Source organism: Python bivittatus, unplaced genomic scaffold (assembly GCF_059951505.1).
Source record: "Python bivittatus isolate LINGU-HERP-01145 unplaced genomic scaffold, Pbiv_v1 ctg000610_np1212, whole genome shotgun sequence".
Lineage (NCBI taxonomy): Eukaryota > Metazoa > Chordata > Lepidosauria > Squamata > Pythonidae > Python > Python bivittatus.
In genome coordinates, this window is record NW_028277088.1 from 42862078 (window position 1) to 42881785 (window position 19708).

General features: G+C 37.7%; 1 protein-coding gene across 1 annotated transcript in view; it reads right to left on the reverse strand.

The window, feature by feature from the left end:
- Window positions 1–19201, reverse strand: part of MRPL3 (mitochondrial ribosomal protein L3) — a 33085-nt gene extending 13884 nt beyond the window's left edge. The window contains exons 1-6 of the mRNA XM_007433545.4: window positions 19019–19201; window positions 15398–15579; window positions 14587–14678; window positions 13645–13743; window positions 5156–5255; window positions 1397–1457 (exon numbers count right to left, since the gene is read on the reverse strand). Of these exons, the coding sequence (XP_007433607.1) occupies window positions 1397–1457; window positions 5156–5255; window positions 13645–13743; window positions 14587–14678; window positions 15398–15579; window positions 19019–19131 (647 nt within the window). The 5' untranslated portion in view covers window positions 19132–19201. The remainder of the gene's footprint in view (window positions 1–1396; window positions 1458–5155; window positions 5256–13644; window positions 13744–14586; window positions 14679–15397; window positions 15580–19018) is intronic.
- Between the last annotated feature and the right edge of the window lie 507 nt (window positions 19202–19708).

Sequence of the window (19708 nt, forward strand, 5' to 3'; positions counted from 1 at the left end):
AAATTTGGAGTAAATCTTGCATTTGTGTGTTCCACCTCATTGGAGATAATGCCCAAACTACACCCATTTATTAGCATGTGGAATTCTATTTTGCAATACAGAACTTGAAATTAATTCTGGTCTTTAAAAAAGTTAAATATATAATGCTTTGAATGACAATCTACTTGAGCTTCTTCCATAAGAACAATACAGTTCTTTTCCTGGTAAAGCTAAGGAGTCTGAATAATTTATTTAACTGATCAGGTCATCACTGTATCAGTTAGAAAACAGACCAGAAACTGAATAACAAATCCAGTGGCTTTCTTAGTTTTCTACCACTGGTAAGTTACAAAGATGAAATAAAGAAAACAGATAAAGAAGACAAAGTTGAGCAAATACAACAGGCCTATATCTTAGTGACACAGTACATCTCTAATTTTGAGCTGTGCCATTTCAAAACAAAGGTATTAACTTATAAATCAAACTGAAGGTGGGGGAGTTCTTAAGTAAATTTTGTTCTGTATTTTTAAAAAAAATAACAGAAACCACAACCCCTGCATCTGAGTGAGATGGGCGGTGACTAAATTTGAAATATAAATAAATAAACTAACAAACATGTTGGGTAGAGAATCAGAACAAGAGCCAGTTTGGTATAACGGTTAAAGGCATTGGGCTAGAAACTGGGTGACTTTGGGCCAGTCACTCTCTCAGCCTTAGGAAGAAGGCAATGGCAAACCACTTCCAAAAAATGTTGCCAAGTAAACTGCAGGGACTTGCCCATGTAGTCATCGGGAGCCAAGGTTGATTTGAATGGCATAACAACAACAACAACAGAAAGTCAGAATCCTTCTCTCTCTTCATACATGGATTTGTTTTGTACCAACTCACAAGCAGTAATGTGTTCAAAGTAATACAACCCAGACAAAGATTTACTATCTAAAATCAAAAGCTTTAAGATGGCAGCCAAGGCTATGGAAAAGAATTTTGTTAAGAAATGATCAGCATGATAGAAAAAATACTTTAAAGACCAGGCCTGTTGATTTAATAGTAGTTATGCTACGAAGGCTGTTTCATAAAGAAGAACCATCATTTGAAATAGAAGAATATGCTATATAATGAGAAAGGACATAGATAAACTACCTTGCTTTATCTCTCAGTGCTGCAGCTGATGTTGCCTTACTCCAGAGACTCCCATCACAGAACTAACTCAGCACCACTTTGTCTCAAAGTAGAAGTGTGATTTCCAGCAGCAGGTTCATTATTGTATTTATATAACCCTATTAGTGTATTTAACATGTATTTTTATGCAATTCACTGTTAGGATTGCATGAAGAACACCCTATCAATATTTTAATTAAAAATAGCAAAGACTTAGTTAAAATTTCTTAGGACATAAAGAAATAGAGGTGGAACTGACGTTTTTGCAGTGATGTCCACGTGTTGCCCAGGGCGGAAATGAGCTGCATATAGGGGTGTACCTTAAAATAAGTGAAGAGAGAAACAATTTAGCTAAAAAAGAAAAATCACACAGGAAACCATTAGTGTCTGGCTACAACTTTGAAGACTGAATAATGAATTAACCAAACTACTTAGTACTTAATATCAGCCGCAGTTACACATATCTATTATAGCTACCATATTTTGAGAAAAGTATAAAAAATCTTGTTACGGTATATTATGACATGAGTCTAGTCTAATTATTTTTTTTCCATAATGGGGCCCACATTCTAATAGTAGATAGAGCTACGGCAAAGAATTGCATCTCACTTATTTATGGGCAACCTGATGATTCCGCTTATAATTGTTTTCTTATGGCACCAAAAGGTAAATTTTGTGCCAATTTTTTCAAAGACTTTTAGGGCCATACCCAAGGTTTTTGAGGGCAGATATAGACCTGCGGGCTAAGATGTAGCACCGATGTGCTAAGACACAGAAAACAGCCAGGAGAAGGGGGTCAGAGGTCACTGCTTGCAATTAATTGCAGTTTGTCATCTTGTCGCTGACTCCAAATTACAGTTAATCCTAATTAGTTTAAGTTACAAACTAACTGCATACTATAAATTATGCATCTGATTTGTCTGAAACCAATCATAGCACATGTTAGCTATGATTCTCACTAGGATGGCATGGGAGGCCAAGATGAACTGAAAACAAAAGCAAGGAAAGAGGAGAGAGGAGCACATGAACACAAAGCTCACTGTGGTTCATGAACATCACAATAAATCATATTAACATATGTAATGTGTGTGTAAATGCAGCAAATATTTAAGCTGGTTATGCTATGGGTACACTATAGTTAAGCCAGTTAAGCATGGTTACACTATGATTTCAAAGAGAGACATACATAAAAAAACTATGGTACAAGAGATTTATCTTATTGTTAATAAAACTAGATTGATATTCTAAATTCTAATTCATATGTCAAAGACACCATAGCCTAACTATTCTTTCAAAAAACCTTTTGAAAAAACAGTTGTACTTCTAGAAAATACAGTACTTGATATATAGCATGGCTTCCAATTTTGTTGCTGTTGTTCAGTCACTTCTGAATCTTTGTGACCCTACGGACATCAGTTCACCAGGACTATCAGCAATTGCTTCTTTGAGTAAATTCATGCCTGTATCATCAGTGATATTATGTAGTCACATGTCTTCTGTTGACCTCTTTTTTGACTGCCTTTGATCTTTCCAAGCATCTTCTCCAGTGATTCTTCCTTTCACAATAAGTATTGAAATATTTAAGCTTTAGCTTCATTATGAATGCTTCCAATGAACAGTCTGGATTTACTTCATCTAATTCTAAATGATAGCTCTTCTTGTACTCTAATATATTCTTAACAATTTTCTCCAGCATCATAATTCAAGAGCATCTAATTTTTTTTCAGTTAGCTTTTCTGATAATCCAATGTTCATAATTATATGCTGCAACTGGGAAAACCACAGCCTTGCAGTACATATCGTTAACGTCTTTGCACTTTAATATTTTGCCAATATTTGCCATAGTCTTTCTCCCTAGTAGCAAACATCTTTTTATTTCATGGCTATAATCACCATCCCTGTAAATTTTTGAGCCTAGGAATATCAGTTTGTTATCGCTTCAATTTCTTCTCCGCGTATTTGCATTGGGTTGGCATTGCCTATTGACACATTAGGGTTCTTTTTCCCCAAAAAATATTGAGTAGACCACCTTTTGTACTCTCTTCTTTCACCTTCAACATAAGATTCCTTAAATCCTCTTCATTTCCAGCCAACAAAGTGGTATCATCAACAAATCTAAAGTTGTGTCTCTCAGTGGTTTTAATTGCTATTTCTATTTCTAGTCCAGCATTTATCATTCTGCATATAAATTAAATAAACTAGGCAACAGTATACAAACTTGACACACTTTTCCCAATTCTGAACCATTTAGTTGTTTCATATTCTATTCTACTTGTTGCCTCCAGGCCATCACACCAATTCTTTAATAGGAAAATGAAACGGTTTTAAGGGCTATTCACAATTTGTTGTGATTTAAAAAGCCTTTGCCTAATGAAAAATGAAAGATAAGTGTCTTCCTGGAACTCCCTTGCTTTTTCCATTATCCACTGGATATACACAGTGTAACCTCTGACATTTCTAACTTTTCTGAATCCAGCTTGTTCATCTAGCAGTTCTTGTTCCATATATTGTTGAAGTCTCAATTGCAAAATTTTAAGCATTACTTACTTGCATGTGAGATAAGTGCAACTGTTCAATAGTCTGGGCATTCTTTAGCATTTTTTGGTATTAAAATACATACTGACCTTTTCCAGAATCTTGTGCACTGCTGTTTTTTTTTTTCTCTAAATACATCACCTTGCAAGATTTTAAACAGTTCAGCTGGTGTTTCATCAACTCCTGCAGATTCATTGTTAGGAATATTTTCTAGGACCCATTTAATTTCACATTCCAGAATGTCTGGCTCCACTTAGTAGTTAAACCTTTACACATCAGTTGATATGGGGATCTTTTGTGCCAGTCTCCTGTATATTCACACCATCTCATCTTTACATGCTCTTTCTCTGATATATGTTTGCCTTCTTTGTCTTTTATCATGCCTGTTTTTGCAAGAAAGTTTCCCTTTATTTCTGTAATTTTCTTAAACAAACCTCTTGTTCTTCTCATTCAATTGTTATCCTCAATTTCTGTGCAACATACTCCCTCTTAGTCTTTCTTCCAACAGTCTCTTTGCAATTAAATTGATGACTTGATCCCAGTTATATGGTTTTCATGCTGGGTGAACTGGTCACAATACTGTACATATACTTCCATAATTCAGTATTATACTTGATGACAAATAAAGTGCAGCCACCAATCAAGGATACACAAAAGAACTATATTATTAACATATCATGTTCCAAGAGCCAGTTTGGTGTAGTGGTTAAGGCTAGAAACTGGGAGACTGTGAGTTTTAATTCCATCTTAGGCACAAAGCCAGCTGGGTGACTGTGGGCCAGTCACTCTCCCTCAGCCCTAGGAAGCAGGCAACGGTGAACTACTTCTGAAATTTTGCCAAGAAAACTCCAGGGACTTATCCAAGCAGCTGTCAGAAGTCAACACTGATTTTAAGGCACATACACACACAATGTTCCAATTCAAAAAGAGGATTAATAGTATATTTAAAAAAGTATATCGTATCACTGAAAATTATTTTTCTGCTATCTTCTCAAAAGTATGAAAGCATTTATTTTCAGTACTAATTAGAAGGGGCTTCTATTTGGTTCCCCTTGTGATCTGTTTTTTTTTTTCTCTAATGTATTAACTTTTATGGATTTACCTTCCTGTCCAAGACCATAATTCAGTCAGTCAGCAAAAACCACAAATAAGTTAATATCGGCTATAAGCCATGTTTAAAATAAATAGAAAAAATGATTTCTGCTTTAGCCAATTTATTATTTTTAAAAAATAAGTCACTTCACTTCATCTCAAGGTTATTTCAAATAAATATAATGAGCACCCAACATAATGATAATAATGGTTTTTCTCTGGAGAATGAGTTGCTTTTAATTCTGATCTTTTACTTACATGGGATGTATTATTTTTTGAGTAGAAGAATAGTGGATCAGCAAATGGTTATTCTTCTCCTCAGTAGCTTTTACTCATAAGGGAGAATATTATGCAAATTTATACTCCTGGTTCTCTGCCTTGTTAACATTACCTGGCTTAATGATAGCATTAGGTGACACTCGAAATATTGAAATTTTCTGTTTCGGTGGGAGTCCTAGTTCTCTGTACATCTCCATGACAGAGGGTTTTCTCTGGAAGAAACATAAAGTACAATAAGCATAGGAAAAAGTGGAACTTAGATAATATGAAACCTCTTTAAATAATAAAAATAGAATTTAACTTTTTACTGCTCTCATAGATTGTCAGAGAATACCTGCATCATAGCTTGTAATAGCATAATGCACTCTTTATTCAGAAAAAAAGTGTCATTGCTCTAAATGGAAGTTGACATCCAGTTAAGGGAGCACAGTACAATAATCTTAATTTCCTCATTAAAATCTAACACATTCAAGTTATTGTATCTGTTATTCTATCTGTGTTAGCAACAGTTGTATGCAGCTGGAGCCCATCTACAGTAAAGTTTTCATTAGAATGTCTTCTCTATGAAAATGAACAAATTATTCATCTATGACAAAACATATAATAACCCAAGGTTCCTGGGGTATACAATGAATGTAAAGCACACTGGTGCATACAACTCTCATGCTCTCACTTCACAGCTCACAAGGAAGAAGCACCTGTGGGAGTATAATGAAGAGCATGATATTTTGCTCCCAAATAGTCATTTAGAATAAAGCTGGCTTACCCAATGTTAAAAGCAATACTTCAATAAAATCTTCAAAGTCACTGTGAAATCACATAGCTTAAAATATAACAAGCAAGTAACAGCACAATCACATATATTAAATAAAATACCCCTCATAAATGAAGCAAAATGTTATTCTTTGCAGTTCTGTTTTATTGGTATCAAAATTGTTTCTTTACAAATTTCAGCTATAAATAGGATGGGTAAATGCAGAGCAAGGTCAAACATTAATTAGATCTTAAGAGAGGTGCAGATGAATAAAATGTCCTTTTCTATGCAATAATTAAAGGTGCTCTTTTATACTCACTATTCTACTTCTAGATACATTCTCACCTGGAATCTGCATGTATACATCTTTTTTACAAATAGGCATACATATAATTTTTTTCTGTATATTATGCCTTTTTCACATGGCAGTTTTCCAGTAGCTTTCCTGAGAAAACTACCTAGTCTAGCAACATAGATGAATCTTAACTACAATACAAAAGGGAAGAGCGATTTCAAAGGAGGGGGGCACATTCCAGAGGGCAGGCACTATAACAGAGAAGGCCCACTTCCTGGGTCCCATAAGGGGTACAGTAACACATTAAAATTAGGATTTCTTAGATTTAGCTTAAACATATAAATATATTGCAGAACAGAGCACTGCTATCAAATACTGATGTTGAGCATTTTTCCATTCTACTATATCTAGACTGCAAAACTACAGATGACCACTAGATGACCTAACTCTTTTGTGCTATCTAATAGTCATCTTGATCTTTACAGCCCATAAATCCCCACTTTATAGGAATTTCAGAGCCAGTTTGCTGTAGTGGTTAAAGCATCAGGCTAGAAACTGGGAGATTGTGACTTCTAGTCCTGCCTAGGCACAAAGCCAGCTGGATGAACTTGGGCCAGTCACTCTCTCTCAGCCCTAGAAAGGAGGCAATGGCAAACCATTTCTGAAAAAAACCTTTGCCAAGAAATCTGCAGGGACTTGTCCAGGCAGTCTCTGAGAATGGGACACAATTGAATGGATTAAAAAAAAAATCATCTCAATCTTTACAGCCCATAAATCCCCATTTTATAGGAATTTCACAATCTAATCTCCCAGTCTAGTCTTCTTTTATTTTATGAAATAAGTTTTTATTAAATGTGACCAAGCTAAAAAGCAATCTCCAAGTTGAGTTATACATCCATATATTCAGGTAGCAATCAAAATCCATATTTTCAGACCTCCTAGGACAGGCATGCAAACAATGCAGCCTACTAGCACTCTGTTTGTTTTTCTTTTCTTTTCTTATTATATTGTTATAAATCTTGATACTTTATGCAGTATATTGTTTCAATATGGTGATGTTTATACAATGTTAATTGGAGATTATTAGCATTGTATTATTTAGATAGCTTGGAGTGTTGAGAATACAGAAGAGAAGAAAAAAATATTCTATCAATATTAATTACAAATTAGAATATCAGTGTTACAAGCATAGAATTATATGACTTTTTCATCCAAAATTGAATATGACATTGAAACAAGAATGGCTGCGAATTGCATCGAAGTACTTGTTATATGATAAAAGTTTCGATCTTAAGCTAGTTACTTAGTATTAAAGACTCCATTGTATTGTTACTATATACCGTATTTTTCCGTCTATAAGACAATACTTTTTTCTAAAATCATTACACTAAAAATTGAAGGGCGTCTTATGCAAGGAAGTAAGCCGAGGAGAGAACCGCGCGGCTGCGAAATTGCCCATACTTTGTCTCTGCAAACAGGCTTCCTCCTATCACTAGCCTCCAATCACGAGTGAAATAGCTTGTCTCTGCAAACAGGCTTTCTCCAATCACGAGCCTGATGTAACTGACGTCAGCTGATGCTGAACAAACCAGTTGGAGGAAGTCTATTTGCAGAGACAAGCTATCGGCAGTTTCACTCGTGACTGAATGTAATCAGTTATGCAAAAGAGCATGGAAATAGAGCTGCAGAGAGACAGTTTGGACCTCCTCCCACTGAGTGTATCATGTAAATGTTACCTAATTACTAAATAAAAATGTGTTCTGCTTTATCTTGGTAAATATGGTATATATATATAGAGAGAGCAATTTTTATTGTACTGCCTGCCCTCTGGAATAAAATCTCCCTAGAAATTTGTAGAGACCCCACCTTGACTTTTTTTTTATATGAGCCCTTAAGATCTAGCTCTTTTCACAGACCTTGGGCTAGACTGAATAGTGGGCCCCTTGTAGGCTGTCTGACCTGTAAGATGGTGGCAGTTTTCTCTGCATTATCCTTTTTTATTGTATTGTGTGGATCATTTCATTTTAAATCTTGTATATTGTACACCACCCAGAGTTGTGCAATGGAGTTGAGTGGCTTATAAATTTAATAAAATATAAAGAAATAATAAAAAGACCAGAACAGTCAGCAGTAACTCACAAATTAGTATTGGCTTACAAATCTTGCTTTATTTTAACAGCAAGAAAGACATAGGATTTGGATGTCATGATAAACTATCCCTTCCTTATTAATTTTAACCTGCTCAGCTGAACTGTTTACATACTGCTTATTCAAAGTCACCCTAAATAAGCTAGGAGTATTTGCTCTTCATTAGGTGCAGATGCAGCCAATGAATTCTCAGTAGCCCCCCTAACTACAATTATCACAATGCTACAGAGGAAACATAATAGTTTAACAGGTTAAAAAAAAGATAAAATTTACAGAGTCAAAGTTTGCTTACTGTGCACAAAATACATTCTAATGCTCAAGTTAGAAATCTGATAACTATGCAGATGCTACTTAAAACAATCCACAATTGCTTAAAACAGAATTTAAATTTAACCAAACTGTTACTGGATAAATCCACAATTTCACTGTTTTTTTTTAATCCTATCTTTCCCAGAAGCTTAGGATGGGACCCAGGGTCTCTCGTTCCCTGATCATTTTTTATCCTCTCAGCTACCTTGTGAATTATGTTAATAAGGAGAGACATTGACTGACCCAGGGTTAAGGTTATGTTGTGTAATGTCAAGCCACTGTGATCTGTAAGCTGTGATTTGTAATAGTGTGACTTAATGACTAATGAGCTTCAAAATGGAACAGAATTCTAACCATGTCTCTAGTCTAAATCTACACTATTCAGTATGTGACAGTGGAATGGGCCTCTTCATACATAATACTGAAGAGGGCTTAACATTCCCAAAATGAGCCAGTATACTTTTTGCCCTCTCACAGGTCTACATTATTTTGAGCCTGAGCAAACTAAGAATTAAGTACAGATAGTCCTCAACTTATAACCATTTGCTCAGTGACCCTTTGAAGTTACAGCAGCGCTGAAGGGACTTACAACCTGTGCCCGAAGTTATGGCTGTTGCATCATTCCTGTGGTCACATGATCAAAATTGGGCACTTGGCAGCTCACCCACACTTACGACCATAGGGGCACTTCAACTCCCCCCCCCATCTCCCCATCTCTGTCCTTTTGGCCCCCTGCACTCTGCAGCCTCTGCTGCTCTAGCTGACCTTCGCCATCTTCTTGCTCCCACTGACAAGGCGTGCCCGGCCTGGCTGCTGGGCCGGGCTGGGGCTGGGCTTTGCACTGTGAAAAACAAAAGTAAAAAAGTCCCTGAGTTGCAGCGTGCCAAAAATGTTTTGTGCTATGGCAGTGTGCCAAAAATCCCCTTTGCACTGCAGCTCAGGGGCTGCTTTTTACTTTTTTTTTTTTTGCAGTGCGAAGCCCAGACCCAGCCCAGCCCAGCAGCCTGCCACACCTCCTCAGCAGTGGGAGCAACAAGACAGCAAATGTCAGCTGGGGTGGTGGAGTGCAGGGCAGCAGGTGACAAGGGCCACTGCAGCTGGGATTGGGCTGGGCGGCTGTGGCCTTCTGGGGTATGGCAAGCAGTCCCAGAGCCACGTGGTTCTGGGGCTGCTTGCTGCCCCACAAGGCAGGGAACAAGGCAGCCAAAAGGGCAGCAATGGGAGGGAGATAGGTGGGTGGGGGGATTTGGAGGCAGTCCCTCACCTTATTGGGGCTGGGAGGGACCAAGCCCAGAATGGCTTGGATTGGGATGGGCACTCGCTTAACAACCCGCAATTCTCAGTTAATGATGGCAACCAGGACTGCTGGGATTGCTGTCGCTAAATGATGCAGTCATGTGACATCTCGCTTTGCAACCACATTGCTTAGTGACAGAAATTCCAGTCCCAATTGTGGTTGTAAGTCGAGGACGACCTGTATGATTTATAACAATGTCTCTCAAAACTGGGACTTTTTAACAAGTCACATTTAAGATTAATGAGAGATTAGAATTCAGGCATAAGATTAAACTACAGTTTACCCAAATGAAAAATAAAGGCCAATCTGTTTCTTGCATCTGCATTGCAAGGAGGGGAAAGAATATAAACTCAAGACCTGTGCAGGCTGCTTCCTATCCTCTTAGAACTTGCCATACGTTGCCCGTCCCCATTTCCCAATTAAAATGAAAATAATAAAAATTCCCCAAACAACATACAATATTGGTGTTATTCCAGGACAATACTGCAATCTCATGAGACTGCAATGTTCTAGCATCAAAGCTCACAGTTTGTTAATGTTCTTCTGTGAGATACTGAGAGATCTTGGGGTTACTTCAGTGAAATATTTCAGATTTTACACTCCTATGAGGTTTAGCGCAATTTTTGGGAGAAGTGATCTAGGTCATTCAAAATAGGATCAGAAAATGTTACTGGCCTCTATGTTAAAGAATAGTTTATTTCTCTGTGCAATCTGTGTACATTACATAGTAGTACATTATAGCTGCAATATACCTTGCATTAAAATGCAGTTGATGCAGTATTTAAAGATATGCAGTTCAATTATATATTCGAAGTTGCTACCCAACAAAAATTCCACTAAACTCCTTAACCCAGGTGCTAGATAAACAATAATATATTTTTTAAAAATCAAGTGGTGAGATCTAAGTTCAGCACAATATTGTAATGGCAGCCATAGTGAAAATGGTAAAAAGACAGACCCTGTAAAATTTAATTTTAGCCCTAATTCATAGGACAAAAATCATCTTTAATGACAGGTGCTTACATTAATAGCCAACACAAAGAAGAACATCATCATTTATCAATTGCTTATTGTGGAATAATTCAGAAGCTCCCCTGAGCTTCCCTCTCATCGTACTAACTAAATGGAAACTCAGTGAATGAAAACTGAAAAGGCAAGAAGTCAACATAGATGAATTTTGGGGTTTAAATGGATCCTTGCAGAAAGCAATTTACATGACTGACAGCAGTGACACACTTCGATAATCACCATCTGCAAGATGGTCAGTGGTTGTCAAAGCTTTGCCAATAAAAATACGTGCTTGATCTTTCAGATGAATTTTGAAGAGAGATTGCATTACCAAAAAATCTGTAGATTACTAGCCCTGTATAATGTTGTGCATAAATTGTGTCAGGAAATCCTTACAAGTTCATTTTGGAGATTAAAGCTAAAGTAATTTAAACCCTTCCCTCAAAAGATTTTCTAATACCAACAATATCCATTCTTTAGATTAAGCTTCATTGTAATCAAGGCTGGTCTCTGGCTTAATATTTTGTGCAAATCAAGCCACTGTGGCCTGTAAACCATGATTTGCGAGTTATCCAAGAGTTCATTAGCTCAAAGGATGGTTTAAAAGCACAAATTGGCTAGCTAGCAACAACTCTATTCCTTCCACAATCTCCTCTCATGCTTTTCTGTCTCCTTCTCTGGAAAACCTTTAAGCAAATTCTGTACATCTGTTTGATGCCAAAAGTATAGATGGGGGCATTTCAGTTCCCTGCCAGAAAACAAAATGTACACCATTCCATGCCATGAAAGATATTGGTTCTATTTAACACATAGTTACATTAACTTATATAAAAACATCAATTTAAAAATACTGGAAAATCAGACCCTAAATCCATGATAGTGCGCTAAAGAAGCATAGAAATATTGGTTGTAGAACAGAAGTCAGAAGTGTTTTTTAATTCATTGGCACATATACCAATTACATTTTATTCTATTTTGTTCTCAAAAATGTATTTCTTTTAGTATATGGGGAAGTGAGGTTACCAATCTCTAAATGACAACTGGAGTTACAGACATTTATTTCATTGTTGTTAATTGTGTTAGCTAATTAAATAGAAGAACCAGGAGAACATTGGTACTCAAAGGAACACCTTGGAGTTTGAGTATTTTTTCCAAACCAAGTTATGAGTTTCATCAATTCCAGAAAATGATCTTAATAATAAACTTGGAGTCCCATGTAAGATAACTGAGTAAAAATACATATATACAGTTGTATGCAGACTTTAGGCATGATGGTCAAATTGTGTGTTTCAGCAAACCCCTAAGTAAACACAAGCTGACACAACCTCTACATGGTGCAAAGTACTGTGCAGGAAGAAAGAAGAATGGATTCAGTTAAACATCAATATACCCTAGAAATTAATATCCTCTAACCAGAGAAGAAACCAAAAATGACTTAAGGTTGGATATTTCACCAAGGCAACAAGCTGAAGTAAACTCCAAATCAATTGCGAAGTATATACAGGTAGTCCTCGTTTAACAATGATAATTGGGACTGGCAACTTCATCACTAAGCAACATGGTTGCAAAGCGCAATGTCATGTGACTGCGCTAACTTATGGCGGCAGTTGAGGCAGTCCCAGTTGCCATTGTTAGGCAAATCCCATGCTATTGAAGCATTCTGCAGTGACGTGATCCCCATTTGCAACCTCCTGCCAGCTTCCCCATTGACTTTGCTTGTCAGATGGCAGTGAAGGTTGCAAATGGGGATCATGTGACTGCAGGATGCTGGGACTGTCATAATTATGAGTCAGTTGCCAATGCCCAAATTGTGAACAAGTAACTGTGGGGACGCTGCGACGGCCGCAACTATCAGGACCTATCGTAAGTCCCCCTTGTTCAGCACTCTGAACAGGTGCGGAACGAGTGGTTGTTCAACAAAGACTACCTGTAAAAGCAAAAAAAGATAAATGGAATGGACTTCACATTCCCCAGATTTGAGTATTACTGAAAATCTGTGTGGAGATCTCAAACATGCAGCACATGCAAGTTTTCTGAGCTAGAAAAGTTCTACGAGGAAGGGTGGGGAAAAACCCAAAAGAATGAATAAAAATATTCTTAGCTGGCTATAGGAAACATCTGGATATAGTTATTTCTGGAGGTGTTAGAAAATATTAACTGCAAGGTGTCCAAACTTTTGCCTTTGCCATATTCATGATTTTCTTATTTTGAATCTACAGACAACTGCACATAAATAGTAATTATGCACTCAAAATTACAGATAGATGTTTAATTTTGAACCATGTAGAGGTTATGTCAGCTTCTCTTCACTTAGGGATTAATTTAAACTATTTGAGGAGGAATGTCTAAACTTTACCACACAATTATATGTGCATGTTAAAAAATGATATTTTTTTAAAAAGGCAGTAAAACGAATAAATAAAACCTTCTTGCATAGCCTAATATGGTATGATTTCTGGATGATCCAAGCATAGTTTTATACCTGTAACATTTAATCATTAGTCAAATAAAATAAGCAAAACACTAAAGATACTAGAATAGGAAGGCAAATATCTTGGTTAGCTTTATAAATGTTCCATGAAAAAGATTTATTAAGGCATAGGGTCACCTTCAAGAAATTATGACAAACTGAGCCACATATAAAATTTCCTTAAAAAAAACAAAAAACAAAAAAGGCAATCTTTTACATTTTTAAGACATCTCCTTCCTAAAAATGCATTCGCTTGGAGCATGAAATAAAATCTGATGTCCCTCTCCGAAAGAAAAGAAGACAAAACAAAACAGACTTACATAGAACTCAGACACATTTTTCCCTCCAACAGTTAGAGCGGGAGATTTTCCATCAAATTCTTCTTTAGGTGTATACTTTAAAACATGGCAGTCTTGAACCTACAACAAATGATTCAGGGTTATCACATATTTGTTTTTCTATATGAAGTAATCCCAAAGTATGGTTCATGGGGAAGAAAAGGCAATTAGGTTTAACTCCTAAACTTCCATTTTATTTTTGGCTTCAATGAAGCTCCTGTTTTACATCCACCTCTAGATGGTAAGGTGTGAGATTCTATTCTGGTGTGTTTATGTGTGTGAGGTATGTTTATTTATTTATATGACTGCCATCTTAGATACATAACTCTAGTCAGCAAGCAATCCTAAAAACAACATAAAAACCCTGCAACCAATTAAAATAATTCAATAAAAAAAGAAAAAAAATTGAGGCACTATACAGCAATTCCATGGAAACAAACATATGTATAATAGACTCCCTCAACATCTTGGCCCTAATGTCTGGGGGGGGGGGGAAATCAGGTTTTAACAGCCCTCCAGGAGGCCAAGAGTTTGTAGCTCTCTTTCCAACCTAGAATCTAAAGGAGTTAATGTTGGGAATGCTTGGTTTGTTTAAAACAGTAAGATATAAATCCTGCTTGAGATATGATGCTGTTTTCTTTTTGGCAAATTCCTAAACATTATAGTGCTTCCATGATGGAAACCAAGCTGGAGCTATCAGGCAGCATCCATGAGCACACTGTGAACAACCACCAGCATTTCAACTTTTATGCAAATCCAACCACTGTCTATTCTAAAAGTACTGTTTTACCTGGTTGGAATATGTAGGTTACTCTATTACTAAATTTATTCTTGCAAGCTGGAGGTTTTTATATTGAAATTTGTATGTGTAGTGCAATTTGTAATAAATTAAATATAACTATTATGTATTCTCTTTTGCCTTACCTGAAGCATTGTGACAGGTATTTTTTTACCCTCCTTGGTCCATAACGGCATCATTCCCAACTTTACTGCAATAACACCGACTCTTCTAGAACCTGTGGATAAAAGAATGAAACAGTCCTTTCTTAAATTTCAAACCTACTGGAGTTCAGGAAGTCATGGCAGATTAATACTTACGCCAGTTCACAGCATGTACGGATCCTACAAACAGCAACTTGCTATGTGGTTGCGCCTTCTCTGTAGCAGCGCCTGTTCTCTGGAACGAGAATGATCCGGATGGCCCCCATTCTGCTATTGTTTAGAAGAGGCATGAAGACCTGGCTCTTCACCCAGACCTTTGGTGAGGGAGAGGGAGATCCCTCGCTTCCTTCCATCTGGTCTGTCATACTTGCCATCTTTTATCTTTATCTTTTATCTTTTATTGATTTTAGTGTAATTTCTTTGTTTGATTGTTGTGGGGTGCCCAAAGTCATTGAGAGTCAGGCAGCAGACACATTTAATAAATTATTATAATGGAGATGTGCATGAGAATCCTGCATGCCACAGACTTGCACATTAAGTACTTACAGAAATACTTTTATTTGACTTACATACCAACATAATTGGCATAGACTTCTGGCAATTATTATAAAATATACAAACTTTTCAGAGTAGAGTAGAGGAACAGAATCAGTTAACTGCCTGCGATGCAATTCCAGTGGACCTAACCCATTTGTTTGAAGTACAGTTTTGGTTAAAGAATTAGATATATATCCAATCAAATATATGCAGAATAGTTACTTTACTTTAGCTCTTCATCATATTGTATACCAACCTGGCTCCCATGGGTGCAGAGGCCAAGGTTCATCTTTCAGAGGACAAAGTTTACTAGCAATTTGAGCTTTATGTTCTTCTGTTGAAAGTTTCTTAAGGAACTCAGCATTTTCTTCTGAAAGATGCTCATCCCACCATGTGGTATTATAAATAATATGCCGAACTGTGACCAACCATAGGCCCCTACCAAAGAGATGAAAAATGGGTTCAGAATAATACACGTTTGCATTTTCAAACCTCCAGTGCAGTAACCTTGACTTGCTATTTTTATTATGCCCAAGCTATCAATAATAAAGAAAGGTTCAGGAAATAATTGTCATAATTCACGATTGGAAAACATTTGCAGTCTATGCCCCCCCCCCAAAAAAGATATAGCTGGGGTGGGCTAGGATCTGAAAGCAATTGTTATTAGTTTACATTGAAATACACAACATTTTTAGTTTGAAGGCAGCCCCTGGATTTTAATTGAAATGTTAGGGCAGCAGTTCTTAAAAGGGGGGTAATTTGGGCATAGCCTGGGGGTAAAGGAGCTATTTGTAATTGCTTGTTTGTGAGTCAAGGATCCAGTTTGGGACTGCTGCTGCCAACATGCTCATGTAAAACAAGAGTCAGTCTTTTTGGGAGGGAGGGGGAAATACCATTATTCAAGACTGGGAAAAAGAGTAACTGGGTCCAACAATTTAAGAACTACTCTGCTAGGGGCTGCATTCCAAAAAGTAAGCAGGATTAGAAAAAATAAATGGACGTAGCAAGATCAAATGTAGATCTGATTCTATGTAATTGAATTTTAATTAAAACAAAATAGAATTAAATACAGGTAATTAGATCACTCCCCATATACTAATAATTCCTCACCATTCTAGAAGTCATAAACGGTTTTGGAACCTTTTGATCCTAGGAGGCCTTAGATGTGTGCATCTTTTGCTTAAATGAACTGAACCACAGAACTGATTATTAACAGAGCATTCAACTGGCAGCCTTGAAATAAAACTGAGGTAGCAAATTCATAATTGCTAAACATTCAGATACTGTAAACATAATTCTTAAAACACCATGCTATAATATTTCATGAAACTGATGGCAGGCAGAGTAGGAACAGGATGCAATACAGAATACCGAGTATCTTATTCATGAACTCTTGCATTAGATCTTTTCAGTATGTGGACAATGCCATATTTGGAAAATGAGGAATGAGGCTCCTCAACTCTATCTGCTGCAGGTCTGCAACCTGAGAATGAAGTGGTATACAAAGAGAAAGTGTATATGTGTGAGGAGAGCCAGTTTGGTGTACTATTTTATTTATTTATTTATCAAATTTATATAGCCGCCATCTCACCAGAAGTGACACTGGGTGGCATATACAACAATCAAATAAAACCACAATATAAAAACAAACATTATAAAACACTCATTATAAAAATATAAACAATCCTTATTAAAAATAAAAACATCATTAAAAATTAGAATATACAAACCACAAAATGGAGAAAGAAATATAATAATCACATATCACCCACAATAGGGGAGCCACCTTAAAATGTTGGTTCCCTGGGACCCCCAAGCCTAGCGACATAACCAGGTCTTGAGGACCTTCCTGAATATTAAAAGGGATGGAGCTAACCTAACTTTGGGGGGAAGTATGTTCCATAAGGCGGGCACCATGGCAGAGAAGGCCCATCTCCTGGGACCCATCGAAAGTAGGTCCCTTGCAGATGGAACCCATAGCATGCCCTCTCTGCCCGATCTAATGGGATGGGTTGATGTAATTGGGAGAGGCAGTCCCTCAGATAACCTGGTCCCATGCCATGAAGGGCTTTAAAGGTCAAAACCAGAACATTGAATTAGACTCGGAAACAAACTGGCAGCCAATGCAACTTGCAGAGCAGAGGTGGGACATGTACTATAGTGGTTAAAAAGAAACCAGAAGTCAGCAACCAGTGACTGGAGGTATGCAGTTGTTACTTCACACAGTAAGCAACTGGAGTTGAGGTGTTTGCCTACAATGAAATTAATAGCAGTGGGCAAACCAGACAGCTCTACATGAGCCAGTACATGTCAGAAATCACTATTTCTGATGCATAGTCAAAAAGTGGAGGTTGTTTTCATGGTGGACTGAAAGAGGGTGGGGTGGAGGATGACACTGCGCATTCTTGCTCTCAGGAAATGGTCAGGGGCTGTATTTGGAGCAAGCTGGTCATACAAATCAGCCCTAAGTTTTCCCCTCACTATTGTGTGTGTATGTGTGTGCGCGCGCATGCGCTTTTGAATCAGTCTTGACTCTTTGGGACTTCTTGGACAAGTCCCTGAATTTTTCTTGGCAAAATTTTCAGAAGTGGTTTGCTGTTGCCATCTTCTTAGAGCTGGGAGAGAGTGACTGGCCCAAAGTTACCTAGACGGCTTTCATGCCTAAGGGAGACCTAGAACTCAGTGTCTCCTGGTTTCTAGGCCAGCACCGTAACCGCTACACCAAACTGGCTCTCATTATTTAAAAAAATAATAATAATGAGCTCATTGATGGAACAGTAGAACAGGAAAAGATGTACTTTTTTTTAGAAAAACAGGTGAAATTGACAAGAGTTTCTCCTATAGTCCAACTGACCAAAATGGCATATGTCTTTTTTTTTTTTTTTTAACTGGTCCAAGATGCACCATGTAAATATAGTCCAGACAGAACATCATGCCCTCACTATAGCCAAAGTGGAGGAAGGGGTTGATTTTGAAAAGGGATTTCTTAAGCCAGCTTTATTTCAAGCCACTTGACTCATGGGCATCTGGGAATTTAAGGTTGCAGCATGGAAAAACTTTTAGTGAGGGATACACATGTATCAGACTGAAAAATGGAGAAGTTGCAGCACTACGAAAGAGTCAGCCATACTGGTATAAACAAAAGTCCTTCAAATATATATATATCAACATGCTGAGAAACCACTGTTCCATTTGGGTGAATAGGGAGACCCTATCCCACTTTATATGGGGTAAAAGTTTAGGCTGCATCATTTATGAACTGTGTAACTTTTCTCCACTTGTCTATATCAATATGCCTTTTCATTAAATCATCTCATGTTGCCAACTTTTACAAATTTCCAGCAAGCAACAGAGATAAATATGTAAACCAGGTTATAAGGGCTAATTTCCTGGAAATCGGTTTCAGTTTCCTGCTACCTAGATCATGCGAATCCTTAAAATGCACTCTTGCAAATTCATCTAATCCTTTACTCTCTCCACGAATACAATCCCAACGAAAAGGCATGGGAGGGGGATCACAGAGGGGAGAGAAAAGAGGAAGACTAATTTTATAGCATTACAGGCAACGCTACTCGGGGAATAGCACTGACCCAGAAGGACTGATGAATCAACCCTGCTCAAAAGCCTTTCTCTGAACTCTTGTCTCCGAATTAAAACTGTCCCCACCCCGCCTGCTCACGTGCATCTCCTGAAAGTAGAAAAGCTTTAAACACTCACGAAGAGACAAGTGGTTATCACCTGTTGGATTTCTATCTTTCTTATCATTGTTAAGCGAACGGGAGACCAGGGGGAGGGGGAGCTATTATGCAAACAAAAGGATACCCAGGAAGAGTTACACGTGTAGCACAACAATCCTACCTCCCCTCGGCAGACTTACCGCCCTCTAGGTCCAACTTCCGCAGCCTCCGCTGTCCCGGGAATTGAACCAAGGATGCCTCCAGGTACCAACCGCCGCAATCCTACGCGACACAGCAGCCCAACTCCCGGCATGATCCTACATCAAATAACCCGTCAAAACAGCGTTCGACCGAGAAAATCTTCCCCGCAGTCCCCGTTCTTAAGTTCCGGAAATATTTCATTCCTACTTACTCCACTCACAGAAAAAGGCGGAGCTTATGCTAAGTCCATAGAATCGCGGAGGCCAGAGAGGCCGCTGTATCTCGGGCAAAGGAGGAACAGGGTGGGTCAGACTAGTGGCCTCTACCGAGAGAAACCCGTCACTGCACGACGGGCGGTGTTAACGCAGTTCAGCCCTGCTTTAAAAAAAACGACTTACAGAAGAGCTGAAGTTTGCTGATTTAACCTCGTTTCTTAACTGTCCCAAGTAGACCTCTACAAAACCCACAAACAGCACAAGAAGGAAACAAGCTTCTCTCCGCAGCTGATACTGAGGATCTTTTGATCTTATATCACTTTATAGATCTGGATACTGTATATATTGTAGTCCAGAGTTTCTTAAACTTGTTGCTCTCAAGATCCCTTCCCACTTTTAAAAATTATGGAGGACCCCAAAAGAACTTTTATTTCCATGGGTTATATTTATTTATATTTACCATATTAAAAATTA